We start from the raw sequence: 22084 nt of genomic DNA on the forward strand, positions 1-22084 counted from the left end.
ATTGGTATAATCAGTCTTTATAAATCTAGAATAATATTTTCACTTTGGCCTTTACTTTGTTGATCATAATTTGAATATACATTGACAAGTATCTTTTAAAGATTTCAGAATACGTGGGGTGAGTATCAGTACGATTTCGATTGTAACATATTGTAATTATTGAAGACTTCCAGATGGCACTTTTCTTTACCATTAATAACAGTTTTATTTAGTTATGGAGTTAATTTAAGATGTTTCTTTAAGGGGAAAGATTATTTGTTTTTAAGGGCATTCACTATATTGTTGAAAACTTAAAAATATCTTAAATTTAACTATTTTATTGTATTGACAAATTATAACTTTAACATTGTAGTGAAATTGTTTTGAACAATAAGTATTGTTTAGCTTTTATTTTATGTTAGAATGCATTCAATATTGCATTTCTTTGCAGGCATTTATAGCCCACAAAGATAAGATATTACTTGTTTTCATTATACCTCAATAATTTTATTACATTTATTATGATCAAGAAAACCAATACTAAACAATAAATGTTGTCTATCAAAATTTGTTGGGATTGAAAATTGTATAGCGAATCCCCACCTAGTACTCACAGCGGTTTTTGAATGATTCAGATTATATAAATGTAATATTCTTACTATAATATTAGGCTTCTATCTACCCGAGGCACCTAGCGGAAAAATACGAAACAATTTGAGACATTTTTTGATAATTTCGAATTTCAACTGTATTAGTTAATAAATATGTATCTAAAAACATTAAGAGCGTACATTAGTGAAACGGCATATAATTTTCAACTGTATGTGGAACGAAATTTCGGCCGCGTTGCCATTCGGAGAGCGATGGTCGACCTGTTTGCATGTCAATTTGTTTTGTGATGGTGTCTGAGGAATATATACTAAAAAACGTTCCGCATGTACTTAAAAAGAAAACATGTCAATGAATATACTATTATTATTACGAATATAACAATAAACATAACGTAAAAAGGACGCATGTTGAATTTTTATGCCCAATTATATTTCGTTCGGCTTGTGTCATTTGCACAAACCGCGCGTCGCCTAGTCACGATTTTTTGCCCCATGCCACAGCTGAGGTAGCCTTAAAAAGAAATATTTTTTTTAAATCAAAGTTAAACTTGCAATTGTAAAAAAAATGTGAATTTACATATTTTATTTATGTCCACAGTTATGTTATTGTTACATTAAATTTACGGTCATATTTATTGTTAATTAAATTTTAATAATAAATATGACGACAATATAATGTAATAATAACGTAACTGTAGACGTAAATATGTAACAAATTCACATTTTTTTTACAATTGTAAGTTTATCTTTGACTTATAAAAAATATTTCTTTTTAATGTTTTCAGATACAAATTATATCGCACCATCACAACTAAACTGCCACAATCCAAAAAACGTCAAACTGCGAAAATCAGCTTTGAAATTTTTACCTTTCGCATTTTTGTAGTGTTTTTGAAATATGTTTAGATATTGAATGAAGTTGAACTTGAATTTGATGAGTTAGAGATAGGAAATTTTCGGTACATATACTATGAACCGTAGTCAATGTAACATAGTAATTAACTCACAACACGTAAATTTGGACTTGTGGCGGTTTAGTTGCGAGGGTGCGATATAATACAATTAAAATTGTAAATTGTCAAAAAAATGTCTCAAATTGCAAGTGTCGTATTTTTCCGCTAGGTGCCTCTGGTAGGTAGAAGCCTCCCTCCCCCTTAAGTTGGACATTATTAAAAACAACCTGTTTATTTTTTTCTGTATTTTATTGTAAATTACATATATTTTTAAAAGAACTTGTTTTTTCATATTTCCTACTTCGTTCACTAATAACCCGTTTACATGTAAGGTGTCTGGAAGCAAAAACGACAGTTTTTCAAAAGTTCAAGGTAAAATTGAAGATAATAGTGTATTAACAAACATTAACCAAAAAATGCAATTACACAACCACATATTTTAAAATGTTATGTCTGAAGGAAATTTTTTTTTTCTGACGATGTCCGATCTTATTAGGGCCTCCACAGAGTAGAGGTTTGTATTAACCACTTACCAGTTTGATTTTGGTGAGAAAGAGTGTCTAAAAATTGTCAACAGTTTATTAAAAATTTTATTTTTACGTTTGTTTTACTTTAAATTAACACTTTTTTACAATGTTTAAAATTGTGTGACAAATTTTCTTTCAACGTTTTATTATAATTTTATCACAACAGATATGTAGGTTTACAATGTTTTAAATTTTACGGAAATAATTCAATAAGTTGGTAGGGTAAATTTTGAAACATTCAATACACAACCCTACATTACAACCCGGACTAGTATCTCATCTCCTTCCGTATTCGTTTGCCGTTTTCATTCCTATGTGAGCAGCATACTTAGCACTGTCTAGTAGGTATTCTTTATTCGCCGTAGTTGTATTGGTTGGTAACTAGAATTAAGCTAAATAAGTATGAATAATATACTTATTTTTTACGAACTTACGTCAAAGTAACTAAATTGAAATTACAATAACATGTGACATACCTAACACAAAAATAACTATGAAAGAACAATGAAGTCATTGTCAAATCTTAATATACTCCGGCCTGCTCTTGCCTGGCAGTAAATAAAGCTTTTATTATGTCATATCGTCAGTGTTTTGTAAAAAGGGCGAATCAACCATTTTGGCGAAATCGAGATTTTAATGAAAATACAATATGTATGTACCCCACTAGCTTTGTTGTGCAAAAACGGCGAATTTGTATCTACGCAGGAAAGTACTTAAAAATGATAATCTACTAAAATTAAAATAATTAAAATTTGAAATAAAAAGCAAATGTGACATATTAAACCTTTTAAATTATTATATAACGATACCTATTATAATGACAGTCTTCTTTCTAAGCTTTATTATGAACTCGTTATATATTTATAATCATCTAAAGCAGTGGTTCCCAAAGTTGACTGGGCTCCGACCCATCAAACAAAAATTTCCAATCTTGGGACCCACCTCTTAGCTGTCTTAGAGAAAAGAGGGCATACGTATTGGTAATGCAAGTGTTACCAATATGAATGAAAGACTGTTGAAATAAGAAACAACTTAAATAAAACAAAATATTATTTAAATACCTACACCTGCAAGGTTTTTTTTACAAAGTTATTTCAATGGGAAGGATGTATTTGTTTCTTATTTTTCTTCATTACAGTTTTAGCATCAACTTCAACTTTAGTTACTTTTAATCGCAGTGAGTTTGATATATCCAATTTATTTCGGTATTTAGTTTTAATGTTAACCATAGCCGAAAATCCGACCTCACATAGATATGAGGTAGTAAAGAGGATAAGGACTTTCATAGCTTCATCGAACATTCATTATTTTATCACAATATTTTTAGTTACTTTTAATCGCAGTGAGTTTGATATATCCAATTTATTTCGGTATTTAGTTTTAATGTTAACCATAGCCGAAAATCCGACCTCACATAGATATGAGGTAGTAAAGAGGAGGAGGACTTTCATAGCTTCATCGAACATTCATTATTTTATCACAATATTTTCCGTAACTTAAGTTTATTTCAATTTTTAGGAATTATAAATAGCTGAATGAAATATCAAATTTATCACTTCCTATTTTTTTTAAATTTATGTATACAGCGGCGAGGGCCCACTCAATATTCGCTCGGGACCCATAGTGGGGAAACCATGGTCTACAGGTAAAAAACAAACAAATGTTAAAAATCCTGTAAAGTAGCATTTTGGTTAATTCGCCCTTTTTACAAAACACCGACGATATGTCTGATATCACCCACATACCAGTAAAAACAAATAACAAACTGTGTGACAAGTTGAAATACATCTTCCCGAATGTAGCTCGTGATGAACATTCCTGGCAAGTTGAGAAAAAAAACGCCCGAGTAAGACTCATCAACGTGTGTAGTAAATCCGCACCCGAGTCTCGCTCGGGATAAACAGTCGAGTGGTTAACAGATTTTTTTTTACGAGAAATGGATGTCAACCACTTGCTCAACCATTTAGGTCCATACCCTGACTCACAAATTGAAAAACAATGTGTACTTGCCAGACCCAGAATTCGAACCGGGGACCATCGGCGTGATAGTCCAACGCTTATGCCGCGCGGCCACCGTGGGCAACAAGGAAATTAGCGCCTTAATTAAAAAAAAAAATTTTATGGTTAGTTCAAATTTGCAATGTGTTATTTCAATTATCTGGTCGATCCCCCAGGTTAAAGCCCTGTGAGCCCCCCCCCCTTTGTGGGGGCCACGGTGATTTCGAAAGTTCATTCCAATTTTCGTCTCGACAAATTATCTCAATTCCTTTTCTTATAGTTCTATGGCCGAATGTTTTCTTCCACTGAGTCGCCACCGATCAATGTTTTTTGAATGATCGAAAAGTGTCAAATGTGGTCCGACGAGTTTGATGTCCAAAAGTGCTGAAACTGTTTTGGTCTTCAACGAAGCTCTTATTGGGGTTATAATTAGATTCATTTGCGAAAATTCACATTCACTTGAAGAAATGGCAATAGAGTTCAATGCACATATCAAGCGTGATAGTTTTTCAGGATATTATGTCTTCATATGGGATGATTCAGGAAAATTAACTTTTACTATGTAATCGCGAGCAATGTTTCACCTAATTGCTTTTGAAACATTAAAAATACTGTGAAAAAAGGTGCCGGAATGCTATTCCACCACGTTACATTACAAAAAAGTCCTGTGTGTACATTGATATACTACTAGATGAGCAGTTCCCATACAAGTGTCATTTTAAAAGTCTACCACAAAAGATATTATGAATATCGTCTTATAATATTTCCTTGTAGGTATATTGCGTTAAGACCGATAACATGGATTCCCGAATTTCACCCGTATTGCCCTGGCTGTAAAACTAAATTTGCGTTCTTGGAATAGTGAACCTAAGCGATGATGCCCACAGACGCGTCGGGCGCGCGAAGTCGGCGAATGCAGTGTTTATTCATAACCATAATCACACGTCTCTTCCCGCGCATTACCCTTCACCTATGTTATAAGCGGCACAAAATAAATATTACAGCGCCTCTCATAACAAAGCAATAAAAATATTATATTATTTAATTAAAATTTACGATGACATTCTTCAACCAGCGATAAACTGAACACGCAATAAAATAAAACAATGACTTCTCTGTAATTAAATAATTGCTTTCCGCCCGTCGATCGACAATGCCTCGCGCAGCGTGTTTATGCTCGCTGTGGTCAATGAATGGACTCATTGTATTTTCTTTCATTCGTATCGCCGAGAAGCGGTGATTCGCGAAAAAACGATGATTCATGCGGCGCGCGCGTATAATGCGTCGCCATATCCAGTGGGCGCTGGCGTATTTGATTACGTTGTATTTTCAATGATTTATGCGCCACTTGTAGAAATTTTGCGCGAGTGCGGCGCCTGACGCGTTCTGTGGGCACCATCGCTAAGGGTGCTGCAACGCAAAACAGACAGAGCAAGTCGTCATGCGCTGACTATTAGTTAGAGTAAGATGCAAGCTAGACCGGGCTTACTCGGTAAGTTTTAACAAAGGCCGATTCGCTGAAAATCGGGCGTCATTTTAAGAAGCATATGATTCATCCAGTAGTTTATCAATGTGTGTGTAGGTAGGTATATATTATATGCCCTGACTATGTTCAAAACTTGTATTGTGCCCTTCGTGGCAACAAGGTCTATGATTGTACACATGCCGACTATTTTTTCACTCGCACTTACGGTTAGTTGTTGTTTAGGCCATGTATTTGTTAAATTTTGGTCTAATTTGACCTGACCATGCTTAGAAGTGAATGTGAATTTTGAAAAGATGGAAGAGACGGAGACAGCGGGGTGAAAAACAATAAAAGTATTAATCAATATTTTATACAATAATTATAATTATCAGGTCATTTATTAATTATTAAAAATATCAATTATTTAAATTATAATTCAGAAACATTGACTTATATGTGACAAAAAGTTTCTTAATAGCTACAACTCGATTATCATTTACAAAAATTCTTCACACCAATCATTTAAACACTGATGGCAATCGGCTGATTGCTTGGCGTTGGCGCTGCATGTGTCCCTTAGCCATTCTTGAAAAAGCTCCTTCTCTTTCTTTAACAGCAAGTACTGACCAAGGACAACATAAGCCTGTAACAAAAAGATGAAGAAGTTAACTAGGTAACAAGTCGTAATAAAAGCTCCTTCCTTTAATATCCTAAAGTAGACTTCAAATTAGTTCATTCAGACAGTAGAAAAAAGAACTAATTACTCAGGGCGCTGACATATCTGCTGATACACGAATCGCATTACAAACCATTAAGGCTGTACATCAGTTGAGGCACGGTCTGAAAAGATTGTGGTTAGGCGATTTGCGGGTCGTGGGTGCAAATGACGCATGCCAAACGAAATATAAATCCAACATACGTCCATTTTATGTTCTGTTTATTGTTCTCTATTAGTAAAAATAATATATTCATTGACATGTTTTCTTTTTAAAGTAAATGGGTAACGTTTTTAGTCATCTTTACACGATTTAAGAATTAATACACCTGTCGCCATCACGAAACAAAGTGACGTGTTTCCAGCTCGACGTTCTTTCGTCGCGCCTATAGTTGAAAATTATTTGCCGTTTCACTCGTTTATCACCTTAATATCTCTGAAACTGTAGGATTTTTTATGGAGGTTTTCAGTGATTACAGCAATTTGCCGCTAATATCTGAATGGTTCCATGAAGAAACAGAACAGTGATAAATAGAACTATGATATTTTAGGAAAAATATATTTAATACTGAAATTGTTGTAACTCTATATTAATAACACAAGTTGTCAATTTAAACACCGTAATCAAATTATATAGTTTGTGCATTCTTAATTGTTGGAAAGCCTCAATTAAACGGTATTCAACTCAGTGTTGCCGGTTAGCTATGTCTCCTCTTCATCAATCTAATGCAGCGATTTCCAAACTGGGAGGAGCGGAGTGTTGCAAAGGGAGGCACGAAAAGCATTCGCTGCTGAATAGGTAATGAGATTTTAATTGCCCCCTTTAAAATGCACGTTAATTACATCGATCGGCCGCCTGGTCATTACGCGCCGTGTGCGTCTTCCGCGTCCAAAGTATTAATGTAGCCACAGGTTTGCAGTTTGCAAAAGCATAATTTATAAAACGGCCGCTAGTTATAAACTACATAAAAAACAGTCCTATAAAAGGTTGTTTGCAAACCTGTCTGAAAATATGGAGACTAATTTTATAATACCTCATTTCCATACTATTGTGAAGCGCGCTGGTTATTTCGTGAAAAAATGAAATAAAAGTGTCAAATCATAATGTTGAAATTTGAGGGAAAATTCTTTAGGAACGATAATTTTGTAGTTGAACTTGTCTATTTGGTTGAAATGAAAAAAAAAGAGTGAATAAATCAATGCATTCAGTGTTTTAAAAAGACAAAGTGTAGGCATTCATAAAAAAATTAGAGCTTTGGGAATCAAAATTTCCAAAAAAATAAGTTCACAATGTTCTCATTTTTAAATGATTTCTGCGCCAGATATATTGAAGCAAACAAAAATTTATTATAAAGCAATCATTATTCGTAGGATGTTCACATTTGAATGGTCAAAGACATAGAGCTTATAATCAGTATCTTTAGAATTATTTTCAAATGTGTTAATCGTGCCCATTTTTTGAATAATAAAATGCCTAATTCTTGTCAAATTTAGGATCACAAAGATTATAAAATATAATTTTTTATCGTAAATATGTCACTATAATTATGTTAACATTTATTTTACTAATGGTTTTGTAAATGTGTTTAAATATTAATAAACCTAAAAAATCTTGATACCACTGCACATGGATGTACTGAAATGACTATATTCTAAAACATTAGAGCGAGAGGTTCAAAAGAATACTATTTTATGTAATAAAAATACTTCATGCAGTCATCAAATGTTTAAAATAAATATAAAGGATAATAAGGCTTCAAAATTATATAAATATATTATCTAAAACGTTTAAGGAATGTCCAGGGTTATGCTCTGAATATACCATAAAAGCTTTATTTTGGCCTACGCTGAGCATGTGGGCCGTTAAACTAAATGTATAATTGTTGTAGGTCACCCAAGCATTTGGAACCTATTAGATGGATGAAGACAAGATATAGCTTGCCAGCAATTATTATTAGCCAATGTCCACACGTCAAATTGAAGTTAAAAAAAAGGTATGAGACCTGAGACACTTAGTAATCGAGTGGCATTAGTTGTGCAGGTTTATCAATGCCAAGAAGATAAATTTAGGTTAAATAGATACAACAAAAATGAATATTTTATTTTCCCTGGCTGTTCAGTTTTGTCACCGTTCTGTTTATTCATGGCCAGCCAGAAGAATTTGACACCTTTCTACCTAAGCATGTCACTTTGGAAATGATTGAGGCGGCTTGCACACGACAACCACTTGAGGTTGCGACAGTCAATATCATGAAAATATTAATGTGAGTATCCCGTTGTGGAAGCAGAGGTGCGGGTAGGTAATTGACGGGGGATGGAAAGTAGTCTGTCCAGCTACAGGGAATATGCATAGTGTGATCCGCCTTACCACACATTCTCCGTATACATTCATCGTGGTGCGTGTTTGCTGCTTGTTACATATGAACCGACCCACAGAATATCAAGTTAGTTGTTTCCTCAGCATTTGTTACTGCTTTAAGGTTTAAAATGCTATCATGTAAAATAAGCAGGAAATTAATATTGGATATTGGCAACAAACAAGAGTATAAGCACGCTGTAAGCTGAAGTTTATATTTAAAAACAATACTCCCCAAGTCAATAAAAAACCAATTCAGTTGAATACAACAGAAAACTTCTTTATCGACAACACAATAATAAAACTAGCTATTTGGTGTTCACATTAAACTTATAATGTTCATTTAACTTACATAAAATAAACGACATAACATAGTAGCGACAAGATGATTCCCGTAAATGGCGTAAATCATTACGAAATTTTGATTCAGTTCGAGTTAACTGCGAAATGCAACATGTTCGAGGTATGTACTTACTTTATCGAAGCCGGCGGCTTCTAGTCGTTTTCCTAAAATTTCACCAATTCCGGCTAAATCCGTAACGGGCTTCTCACCCATAGGCTCCGCCACAAAGTTTTTATGTTTTTGGGAAGTGCTAGACATTTTCACTTTCTACTTTCGCACCCTCAAAACAAATTATCAAGGAAATTGGAGCCAAGAGCCAACGGAAAACAGTGTGTCATAGACATAAATACAAGCAATTCACTAATCATCAGTGTTGTAATCTTTTCCTAGTGGAATTATAGTACAGAGCCTCCAAAATTATAGTATTTGGGGAAAAAGTATAGTACGCGTTGTCATCTGTTGAAAATGTATAGGTTTTTTGTTTCTCGTGAAAAAAATAACGGAGAATTTGAGAAACACCGAGACCCCTTTTTATTTAGGTACGTACCTCTTCCGACCAAAAATTCTTACTGAAGAATTCAAGAAATTTCATTTCAAACCAAAGTCAAGGGATTATTTTATGTTTTTCGAGCAATTTTTTCCAAGTTCTCCAAATCTTCTTATATTGCGAGATTATAGTACTTTGGACCAATTTATCGACCGGAAATAATGAAATTTTAGTGCTTTTTACATATTTTTTCCGATATTCAAAATTATAGTATTTTGGGCGTACTATACTTGTTTTATATCGTACATAGTACGCGTACCAAAATTATAGTACAAATACTATAATTATAGTACGGTTGGCAACACTGCTAATCATGGAGCATAGACAAGGAGCGCGATGCTCAATTCGTACTTACCATAAAATAACAGTAAAAATTGTAAGTGGCCGAAATCCATCTGTTAACTATAGATTATAGAAATAAGGAATCCTTAACCATAGACTACTTTTGTTATTTGCCCTTTACTACCCTTGCCCCCCTGCCGTATTGCTATTTACCACTGACAGCTGCTGTCAAAATAAATTGACGTGTCTTTAAAACGGCCAATACACTCAAATTCATTTAACAATTGATCTCAATATGGGTATTGAACAACTATTAAATATCCGTGACATTTAATACGAAATATTTTCCTTTACTTTCTTGATTCTGTACATGTCTTAATTTAGTAAAACCGATTATCGAATTGAAATGTCAGGATCAATGAATTATGAATTAACTTTTCTCATTCAGATTTAGATATTTATGTAATATTAAACCAATAGATAGGTAGTTGAAATATATAAGTACTTAGTTACCTACACACCAACATGGTAATATTAGTTTTAATCACTCTATATAATTATTCACATCATGGCATATATTTGTAATAATTGGATGTAGTTAAGCAGAAAACATCCAACCCACAAATTGAGAATTTTCATTTTATTACGTATAATCCTTCAAAAACATCAATATTTTAATATGGCGAAAACGTCCAACCAGAAATATACACCCAGAAAAAGTTATCGACGTTTTTTCTAACCCACATACTAACAATTTACGAAAAATAATATCGAGAAAACGTTCATGTGGTTTGGACGTATCCTGCCTTTTTATTGCAATTAGACAAAACTATAATTTTAATATTGTCAGAATACGTCCATGTGGGTTGGACTTGTTAGGAGTTTTAAAAATCTTCGCATGTATGTAATCCATGTTACTTGGACGTGTTAGGAGTTTTAAAATTAATAGATTATTTTTCGATAGAGATATGATACGATTTTATAATAGAGAGTTATTTCTCCGAGTCGGCTGTTTCCATGGATACAAAATAATGATGTCAATTCCTCATCTCTTGAAAATTCGTCACAAATATTTAGCAGTCGTCCTAAAAGAGTTCCGAAGCCAAAATATTAATTTGGCAATCAAAGACGACATCGTTGAACAGAAATGCTAATAAGCCGTATTGTGACTATAAAGGTGTACTCAAATCAGGCAAAGAATTTATTTATTATTACCTATTGTAATTGTATAATGAAATGCAGTGAACAAATTACCGAAAAAGAATGTAAATTCGAATTCAAACGTTTTTGGGAATTAGGTTCTTATAATTCACAAACAACATTCATCACTACCCTTGTGACTGAAACACCCAAAAAACGGTGTTATAGTAGAAATTCTACAAAAAGACAATTCTCCAGGGTTTATACTCTCAACAAAAAAAGAGTATACCGAATGATGTTTTGCAAAACAATCAATATAACTCCTACCAGAATAAATTAACACTGTTCTTCAGAAAATTTCAGGCCGTAAGGAACTATTGGATCAAAGAGGGTTAAAACAAGGTGGGTTGAACAAAGTACCTGAAGAAAAAGTGAATGCTGTCATTTAACAAATTAATATGCTTACAAAATATACCTCACATTACTGCCGTGGAGACACGGAAAGCAATTTTCTACCACCTGACATGACATTGGCAAAAATGTATGCTATGTTCAATACGGAAGTTAATAATCCTGTAACCTTTGCTATCTATAAACAGATATTTTATGCTTAATTCAACCTAAAAACAAAACCGCTAAAAAAGATACGTGTAACGTTTGCGATACATTTAAGGTGAAAATCGGTAACGTAAGAGGTGGTTCGGAAAAAGCACAACTTATCACAGAAAAAGAGAAACACCAGGCTTTAGCGAAAAATGCGCAAGATTTGCTAAAATGAAATCTGCTTACTGCAAAAAACAGAGACGACACAGAATGTCTCACATTTGATATGCAAAAAACCCTTCCCTTACCGAGAATTTCCACTAATATCATATTTTATAAACGCCAACTATGGCTTTATAATTTAGGCATCCATAGTGGAAAACAACAGAAAAGTTTCTGCTATGTGCGGTTAGAAGGCATTGCAGGAAGAGATTCTCAAGAGGTTGGGTCAAGCATATTAAAGCATTCAAGTCACATATTATCTTCAGCAGTTAAAGATTTAATTTTATGGTCAGACTCATGTGGGGGCAGAACCAAGATTACTCTCATGCTTAAGGCATTACTTGGATCAAAGCCGTCCCTCAATACAGTAACACTAAAATTTTTGTGTAGTGGACATAGCTATCTGCCCAACGACAAAGATTTTGGTGATATTAAATTCAGTCTCAAACACCAGGAACGAATATACGCTCCATTCGAATATATAAACATAATGAAAAATTGCCGCAATTATGTAAAAATCCTTTGATTGTAACGTAAATGAAAAGCGTTGATTTCAAGGGTAGTAAAGATCTTGAAAAACATATTATGAATAGGAAAGTCGATACCAATGGCCAAAAAATAAATTGGCTCAAAATAAGAGCGATAAAGTTGATAAAGGAAAACCCATATTTAATTTATATCAAGAGCAATAGTTTTGAAAAGGATTTCGTGGCAGTAAATATACAGCGTAGAGGTGTGTCGACTGACAATTTATTAAATCTATTTACTGCACTATGGCCAGAAGGAAAAGCAATTGCTCTTCCAAAATTAAATGATTTGAAAATCATCATGCATTTAATTCCAAGTGATGCAAAAATACACTATGAAAATCTTACGGGTTCATCAAATATTACCGAGGATGTGTATGGCTACAATTCTCAAATATTAGATTTTGAACCTGAAATTCCAATATAACATTAAGTACTTACATATAAATTTATTTTGACGACAGTGCCCTTACCTATTTTAAGTTCTAATGATTATCGCATGATCCTTTTTATTAAACAAATTTCCAATAAATATGTGTAAAATAAATGTACTAATATATTGTTTTATTTATAAAGAAATATTCAAATAAAGATGATTGTCCCAAGGTTTTATGTGCTAAGATCAGTACAATATTTAGAAAAATACAAACACAAAACAATCAGTTTTTAATTTGCAGAAAACATCCAACCCTCAAAACACTCAATAACTTTTAAATTAGTATGTTTTTCAAAAATCTAATAATCAATTAATATGCACTATAATTCCATTTAAGTATAACAAATTCAATCTTAAAAAGATAAAAGTCATACTAAATGTTAATTTGTTACTTCAAAATTTCAAATGCGTTTTTCTCAGTTTGTAAAATTGTGGCTTGGATGTTTTCTGCTTAACTACATCCAATTGTAAATAATTACAAAATCTGACATTTCAACGGCAAGTGTTACCGTATCGGGAAAAACATGGTCAAAAAATAACTTATATTATTCACTAATTGCGGAGACATTTAATCATTTTTATTAAATATTTATTGTGTATTTATAGTTATTGAATTTATTTTGTATATTTTTCATATTTTTGTCAACGTTTAACAATTACAAAATAATTTACCTAAATTATGAAAAAGAGAATTTTTATATATGGTAATATTTTCAATAGAAAAACAGAACGAAGCTATTGCAGATTTGGTGGACCATAGACAACTCGATCATAACTATGAAAAGCTTTCTGGATAGTGTTTTGTTGTTATTTTGTTGTAATTATGACAGACGATTGTGCATAGGGCTCTATGGCTAATTAATAATTTACCAACGTTTCCAAAGGTTTGGCATTATTAAAATTGACAGAATGCGCATGCGTAGTAAGTGAACCGGAAATAGTCATATTTGACGCTTGATTCACTGTTTCTGCAAGCATAAAATCAAACCTAACCTGAAAATGAGTGGTCATTATTTATTATATTCCATATCTGTCGTTTTCTCGATATATTGCGTTACCGATAATTATAAAGATATTTTTAGGATTAATACAAATCGAATTAATAAGCATTCTACGGCATTTAAATATCGTGAGAATATAATAATATTATATTCTCCAATAATAATATATTATATTGTGTATGTATTAATATTTTAAACATATACACAGGAGTTCAATTGAATTAAGCTTAATAATCAAGACCTACTTATTATTCATAAGTAACCATACGCGAAAAAGAAACCCTTTTTTGGTGTTATTATCCCAAAATTCCAGCGATATTTTTTATGCAAAGAGTTCGATTTAATATCATTTACTTATCTTGTCAGACCAATAATTTATTTTCATTTTATTTATATTTTGTAACGGAGTTTCTAAATTAAAAACTGTGTTAAATCAACCCGGAATGATCAGGTTTAATATTATCTAACGAATTTCATCAATTTATGTTAGATTGTCGTCTAATCAAACAAGTGGGCGATTAGGAAAAACTTTGAGCAGCACTAATTTTTAAAAACTTGTCATGTAGATCACATAAATGAACTAAATGGCTACCTACATATTAATGAAGCATTATTTATATTTTATACATTTAAATTTAAATGAATAGGTACGACAATTAAATTTGTGTTATTGTAGACGACGAGATAATTATAGGAGGTTAGAATTTTGTTGACAAGTTGACATTTCAATAATTGTGTTGCTGTTTTAGATACAAATAAATGATTGAATTGATTTTAAGTACTGGCAACACTAACTAGTCGTCAGAAATGCTTTCCCGTGAAATTTATGACGAACGGCCAGAGAACTGACAGTCCGATTTGATTTGTTTGATTCAGGTTGACTGTAACAAAGCTAGAAATCGCGTTCCCGTTTCCCGTGGAAATTCTGCCATAGGGTCTGAAATCCAACGAATCCAGCCTTCCGGTTTGATTTAGTTTTAATGGAACGAACCTGTATATATTTAACCAACTTTTAGCGCTTGGCCGTAGTCATGGGGCGTCTTTGACGCGGAATAGGCGCGGGGACGGGCACGGGTAGAGTGTCCGTAGTAGCCCGCGCGCGTCCAGTCGTGTTCAGCGTCAAATCAGGGATAGGAAACCATAAACACAGAAAAGTTTTTACTGGAAAACTCCTATTTGAAATGGCAAAACTTTGCACCAAAATATGGGGCCAATGAAATCAATATGGAAAGCACTAATTTAGCAGAAGAATTTTATAACTTATACAAGAAACTGCGGGAACAACCAGACAAGTTTTTCGAAAAAGAGTAACATGAGAAAATATTTGATTAGGTATATTCTAATTGATCTAAGTTTTTTTCTATTCTTTTTGAGTAATTTTTTGCGATCCGACTATCGCCTTTTGGCATCTTCAAACACCACCAATGGTGAATATACACTGTCATCTGATACAGTTAATTCCTGTTTATTTGGTAAATTTATATTTATGAATTTAAATTCAAATTCCATCAAGTACCCTTGGTCGATTTTATAATTTGATTATATATTGGATAATATGTAAGTTAAAGTTTAAAAAAGACTTTTCGGTTCATATGGTGTGAATGTAGGTGTAGAATGTACGCTTCATAACTTTGCACCCCGGCTCTAGGATGGAAATAATGTACCTACTTAATATATTTTATTTTTATTATGTTTATATTTTTTTATTAAGGAAAACAAACAGTTACATACTAGGCTACAAATATGTATAAAATAGACTAGAAAAAGATATTGCAACAAGCAAAGTTTCCATATAAATTATAATAATTATAGTTAATCATATTAAAATTTAAATACAGAGAAATTAGATAAAGAGATAAATGAGAAAGAATATTGAATAATTATAGACAAAAAAAACATTTTTTTATGTACCAACCTTTATAACTATAAGTAAGATAAGTATTAGAGGTGAGTTGGAAATACTGTCACAAGTTTGTGTACTTAAGTTTCGGATGAAACTACCCATACTAAGTATTTGTTGCCCAATAAACTTGTTTCAAGAAACTTGAAACGTATTAGATGTTCGAATTCGAACGCATTCGATAATATCTGCGCCGTGACTCGCTATTCAGCGCTATTGATATTAAATGCGCGCGAGCGAGATATCATGATACACGTATGTCTAGCCGTGATATTATGCTCAACTGTCATTGTTCTCCCTTTCTCCTCTGTTGTAAAGTTGGTATAGTGAAGGACAGAAATGGTCACGTGTTCGTTTTATAGGATACTTTTGAGTTCGCCTTAGGGTTTTAGGTTTCAGGGTTTTTGGTTTCAGTTGAGTATGAAACTTTATCGAGTCCAGGAGTTCGACGCATGGTATGAGATCTCGCCGACCGCTAGCTAGTTCGTAGTCTTGCCACGTATGAAATCATCGCTTCGGCGTCGCGACTCGCGTATGTTTAGTATGCGACGGGTTTTAATTTTAGTTTTAGTTGAGTAAGTGCTCGTCCGTGGTGGTTTGACGGGCGCGGCGCGGCGGCGGCGCGGGCAACTCAAACGTATGAACATGTTTCGACGTGTCCGTAGACAATGCGCGGGGACGGGTGTTCGCGCGTGTTGTTTTGGCGCGTCTAGCTCAACGCAGGCAAGATCGTACATGCGGCGGGCTCTTCCCATACTGCGCGCATAGAGGTGTCCGCACTGAATGGACGGGCGCCGACGCGGGAAACGAGCGAGTTGCGGGTGTCTCAAACCATCATGAGCTTACCGCGCGCGTCTGGTGTATTTGTGGTATTATTTTCACAAAGCATAGATAGTGCGAAGTGATGTAAAGTAGGTATACGTTTTATAACTTTGCACTTTTTACTACACTGATACGCCTCTTTTCCTTATTACGTCGCATAAAATTATATCAAATGATATTCACTTGTATTAATATAATATGTAGTTCTAAATAAATATATATCATGTAAAAATAATATCTTTAAATTTCAATAATTCTTAACGCACATATAATATTGTATACTTATCTTACTTATATTTATAAAGGTAGGTACATAAAAACTGTTTTTTTTTGTCTATAATTATTCAATATTCTTTCTCATTTATCTCTTTATCTAATTTCTCTGTATTTAAATTATAATATGATTAACTATAACTATTATAATTTATTTGGAAACTTTGCTTGTTCAATATCTTTTTCTAGTCTATTTTATACATATTTGTAGTCTATGTAACTGTTTGTTTTCCCTAATAAAAAAATATAAACATAATAAAAATAAAATATATTAAGTAGGTACATCATTTCCATCCTAGAGCCGGGGTGCAAAGTTATGAAGCGTACATTCTACACCTACATTCACACCATATGAACCGAAAAGTCTTTTTTAAACTTGACTCAAAAAGAATAGAAAAAAACTTAGATCAATAATTAGAATATACTTAATCAAATATTTTCTCATGTTACTCTTTTTCGAAAAACTTGTCTGGTTGTTCCCGCAGTTTCTTGTATAAGTTATAAAATTCTTCTGTTAAATTAGTGCTTTCCATATTGATTTCATTGGCCCCATATTTTGCTGCAAAGTTTTGCCATTTCAAATAGGAGTTTTCCAGTAAAAACTTTTCTGTGTTTATGGTTTCCTATCCTTGATTTGACGCTGAACATGACTGGACGCGCGCGGGCTACTACGGACACTCTACCAGTGCCCGTCCCCGCGCCTATTCCGCGTCGAAGTGCTCGTCCGTTGTCATTTGGCGGGCGCGGCGCGGCGGCGTCTTGCGAAGCTCAAACGTATAACCGTCTGTATTATGCCCCAAAAAACACACTGTCTACGAACATTTTACACACGGTTATACGTTTGAGTTTCGCAAGACGCCGCCGCGCCGCCCCCGCGCGACCACTACGTTCTTGCACTTAGGGTCGTTTCATTCAACCTGAATAAAACAAATCAAATGGAACCGTTTGATTTGTTGGATTTGGGACCGTTTGGCAGAATGTCCACGGGAACGCTTTTCTAACGACTAATTAGTGTTGCTAGTATTTAAAATTAATTCAATAACATATTAGTCTTTAAAACAGAAACAAATTTTTTGAAACGTCAACTTGTTATGAAATTCTAATCTATCGTCGTCTATTATAACACAAATTTAACAAACAGTCGTATTCATTTATTTTAAATGTACAAAATATAAATAATGCTTCATGAATAGGTAGCCATTTAGTTCATTTATAAATCGGTATGACAAAAGTTTTCAAAAACTACTTTTGCCTAAAGCTTTTCATAATTGCCCACTTGTTAGATTGTATTCATGTCGACAGTATGATATTGTGACTTAGACGACAATCGAACATATTATTAAATTGATAAAATTCGTTAGGTACCTAATAATATAAAACCTGATCATTATGGGTTGATTTAAGACAGTTTGTAGTTTAGAATCTCCGTTACAAAATATAGGTACGTAAATAAAATGAAAATAAATTCTTGGTCTGACATGATAATAATTATAAGTACGTAATGATTTTAAATCAAACTCTTTGCATAGAAAATATGGCTGGATTTTGGGTCTAATAAGACCAAAAGCGGCTTCTTGTTCGCGTCTGGTTAATTATGAATAATAGGTATTGATTAATAATCTATTATATACATAATTCAAGTGAACTCTTATGGTGTAAATGTCTAAAATATTAATATGAACATCTCACGATACATATTATATTACCTATGCTGAGTAATAAATGCCTATCACTTAGATTATAGAAAAATATAGATAGGGCTATTGCATGTGTTTGTCCTTCAAAACATGACGAACTTTTTCATGCAATTGCCTCGTCCCCTTCACGCTTCCTCCGCGACCCTTTCCAGGGTTATTCGAAAATATGTGTGACAGTGTGCGTGTCGTAGTGTTGCCAGATATCGAATATTTATTCCAATGTTATAATTTTACAAGCGATGTTTTTATAAATTATATTATGGCAACACTGGCGTGTTGGCTATGCACTTGGTAAAACATTACTCACTAAAATAAAGGAAGTAATGCCAGCGCTCCATTGGCGAGCCAAAAGTCCGACGACAATAAGTCTTCAGATTTTTCTACGTTCTGCTACTGGCCAACAGACGTTCAACGAAACGAGTATATAATTAATTTGACGAGTAAAACAGTCGACTTTGACAGCATAGATAATATACGTATATCTGACAGTTAAATCGTGATGGCGTTAAATGATACCGACGTTTTATGTTTTTTGGGTTATTGGGTGGCAGATAATGTAATAACGAAGCAAAGGGTACACAAATACTGGGTGAAACATTGGATAAGGAAACGAACGACATTATCCCACACAAATTTAATACGAGAATTGCGTTTGCAACCGAGCGATTTCCGCAATTATTTGCGAATGTCGGAGGATGTATACACAGAACTGTATAATTTGATCTCCCCATTTATTAAAAAAAAAAATACTATGATGAGGGAAGCTATTTCTCCTCATGATAGATTATGTGCAACTCTGCGATTTTTGGCTGCCGGCGGAACATTCACTGACTTGCATTATAGAACTGCGATTGGAAGACAAACTCTGGGCAAGATAATTCCCGAAACTTGCCAAGTCATCATTGACGTTTTGAAAGGAGAATATTTCAAGGTGTGTATTATATTATACGTCATCTAATAAAGTTGGGCAAATTTACAAATATATCATTAACAAGTAGACATTGGTTGGTCTTATAAAGTGAACGTTTAGTGGATTGTTTTACCTATATAAATCATAGACGGCAACATCATAAGAATGGCAGACAAGATGCATTTGAGATAGGTATATATATATAGTCACAAATAAGGCCATCGTTGACATGCTAAATATTCAATAGACCATTAGAATGCTGTACCTAGCCAGGACTCTCCATATAGGCTGTAAGCAAGCTGCTTAATTATTCCTGTTGAATGTATTGTAATACTAGTCATATTCTTCGAAAAGCAAGCATGGAATTTGATTTCTAAATGAGGCCACATAATAATATAGGTTTGCTAACATAGCTCAAATACTTACTATTTGTTGTATCGCTTAAGCTAAGGTTTATAGGCATAAAAACAAACAAAAAAACAAATATTTTTACAAGATTCATACAAAAAACATTAATTTATTATACCGGCTTTTGTACATTTTTGCTTAATATACGATAAACTGGTTGAGTATGAACAGTAGTTGCTGGCATTCTGGTGCTCTATTGAGATTCGACCTTGGAGTAGTCGACAACGTGGATGTTGAAGGCGAATATTCTATCTGTAAATAAAATGTTGATTATTTTTTGTTGCAGTTCCCTGATACGCACGAAGAAATGGAGACGATTGCAGAAGAATTTAATAGTAAATGGCAATTTCCAAATTGCCTGGGCGCAGTTGATGGGAAACACATTGCAATCGTGCCACCTGCAGGCGCCGGCTCCCACTTTTATAATTACAAACATTTCCACAGCATTGTTTTGATGGCGATTGCAAATGCTAATTATGAATTTATTTATGTTGATGTTGGAACAAATGGACGTATTTCTGATGGAGGCGTACTGAGAAAATCTGATTTTTTTCCTTAAAAAAACAAGCCGACTATGAAAAATTGGGAAAATTTTCATTTTCAACAGATGACAACGCGTACTATATTTTATCCCCAAATACTATAATTTTGGAGGCTCTGTACTATAATTCCACTTTCAAAATATGGCAACACTTCTGTCAGTTGCGTTGTCAATAAATGTATTTATTAGAGTCTATTTGATCATATTGGATGCATTTTAGTATTGGAATATTACGATTTTTTGCAAAATGTCGACTGAAATGATTAGGTACAATGGATTTTATTGAGAGTAAGGGCACATTGCGCATTATGGGATATAACCATAAAGACTATACGAACAAACTGAAGCGCAATGATGCCTATATATTATTGGTAGGAAAATTTGGAATGTCAGTTTTAGGGGTAAAAATAAAATGTTTACGGTTCTACTTTTCCAAGGAGTGCCATAAAACAAAGGGAACAAAGAGTGGCGCTGGGGCTAACAACAAGCATGAATCCTCGTGGTTTTCATACGAGTCAAATGGCATGTCGATAACAGGGGTTAAAATAAAATTGAGAGCTTGAGTTCGTATTTTTCAAAGGAGCTCCACAAGACTAAGGAAATAACAAGGAGTGGAGCTGGGGCTACAGCAAAAATGAACCCTCGTGGTTCTCATACGAGTCACTGTTGTGTTGTATCGAATATATTATCTAGTTATAGTAGGTATTCAATGACATATTGTAGTATTGATGTGTCGTATTATGTATAACGCTCACGGTGGCCGCGCGGTTTAAGCGTTGGACTATTATGCCGTGGGTCCCAGGTTCAAATCCTGGGTCTGGCAAGTACACATATTGCTTTTCAATTTGTGTGTCAGGGTAAGACCTAATAGTTTGAGCAAGTGGCTGACACCATTTTGCCTTTGACATCCGTGTAAAGTTCTGAAAACGGACGTTTTCATTCGATTCTGTTGCCCTCATTATTCCGAACAGTAGTCAGAAAATATATTATATCATTAAATCTAAATCTCTTCAACTTAAATTGATGTAATTACCTACAATATACCTAGTATAATTGTACTTAATATTTATTTTGACAATCAGAATTATTCGTATGACGTTCGGGCATAGAATATTTTATTTGCGAGGGTGAATATCCATACAAGAATAAATATCATTAATGTAATACAAAGTGCACCGATAGATGGCACTAAACTAGTTCCATGACTGGTTTTGTCGTTAGGACACTCTCAATTATGCTTATTTATTACAAATATGATTGTGATAAGTTTTAAAAAATAACTAATATAATTAAGTATTTGTTATTCCAAATTTTACTGTTTTCTTTTAACTTTTTACACTCGTTTCCCGTACGCTCCGTGGTGGCGCTGTATTACCGTGAATAATTTTATTCATCACCTGCGAATCTATTTCGATGTATAATCTATGACTCAACGAAGTGTAAGCCAGTGTTGCCATGTCTACTGAAATTTCAGTAGATCTACTGATATTTTTTGCCAATATACTGAATTTTTGATTTTTTTTCTAAATTCATGAAATCTACTGATATTTGTGTTTTTCCATAATTATAAGTAAACTGATGATTATTTTAATAATAAACTTGACATGATTTACGCACGCCCTTTTTTGATGTGTGACACTTTTAAATTGACAAAAAAAGCATTGTAACTCTACCCAAGAGCGCCATTTTACCCACTAACATCAACATTGTTTATAATAAATGAATAATATTAGTTATTGTTATTCTTAATAGTCTTAAATTATCTCGAATATACTATTTTTTCCAAAATCTACTGATATTTTATGGAATCTACTGAATTTTTTGTTAAAATCTACTGAAATTTTAATTTTGAACTTGGCAACACTGGTGTAAGCTGTGATGAACGAAT

General features: G+C 33.4%; 1 protein-coding gene across 1 annotated transcript; it reads right to left on the bottom strand.

Annotated features, from left to right (window-relative positions):
• Nucleotides 1–5897: 5897 nt before the first annotated feature.
• Nucleotides 5898–9312, bottom strand: baf (barrier to autointegration factor). The gene is made up of 2 exons (XM_085957553.1): nucleotides 9080–9312; nucleotides 5898–6176 (listed from the first exon to the last, which is right to left on the bottom strand). Exons 1-2 carry the CDS (start codon nucleotides 9203–9205, stop codon nucleotides 6030–6032), a joined length of 273 nt encoding a protein of 90 aa, XP_085813679.1. The 5' UTR covers nucleotides 9206–9312; the 3' UTR covers nucleotides 5898–6029.
• Between the last annotated feature and the right edge of the window lie 12772 nt (nucleotides 9313–22084).

This window comes from Rhyacophila brunnea, unplaced genomic scaffold (assembly GCF_057557595.1).
Source record: "Rhyacophila brunnea isolate RB1 unplaced genomic scaffold, BYU_Rbru_1.0 scaffold_11, whole genome shotgun sequence".
NCBI classification, from domain to species: Eukaryota; Metazoa; Arthropoda; class Insecta; order Trichoptera; family Rhyacophilidae; genus Rhyacophila; species Rhyacophila brunnea.

Bases quoted from the DNA above. Each gene is read 5' to 3' on its own strand.
- baf (XM_085957553.1), bottom strand. From the start codon at position 9,205: ATGTCTAGCACTTCCCAAAAACATAAAAACTTTGTGGCGGAGCCTATG. The intron at 6,177-9,079 runs GTAAGTACATAC...TTTTTGTTACAG, and splicing joins AAGCCGCCGGCTTCGATAAA to GCTTATGTTGTCCTTGGTCA.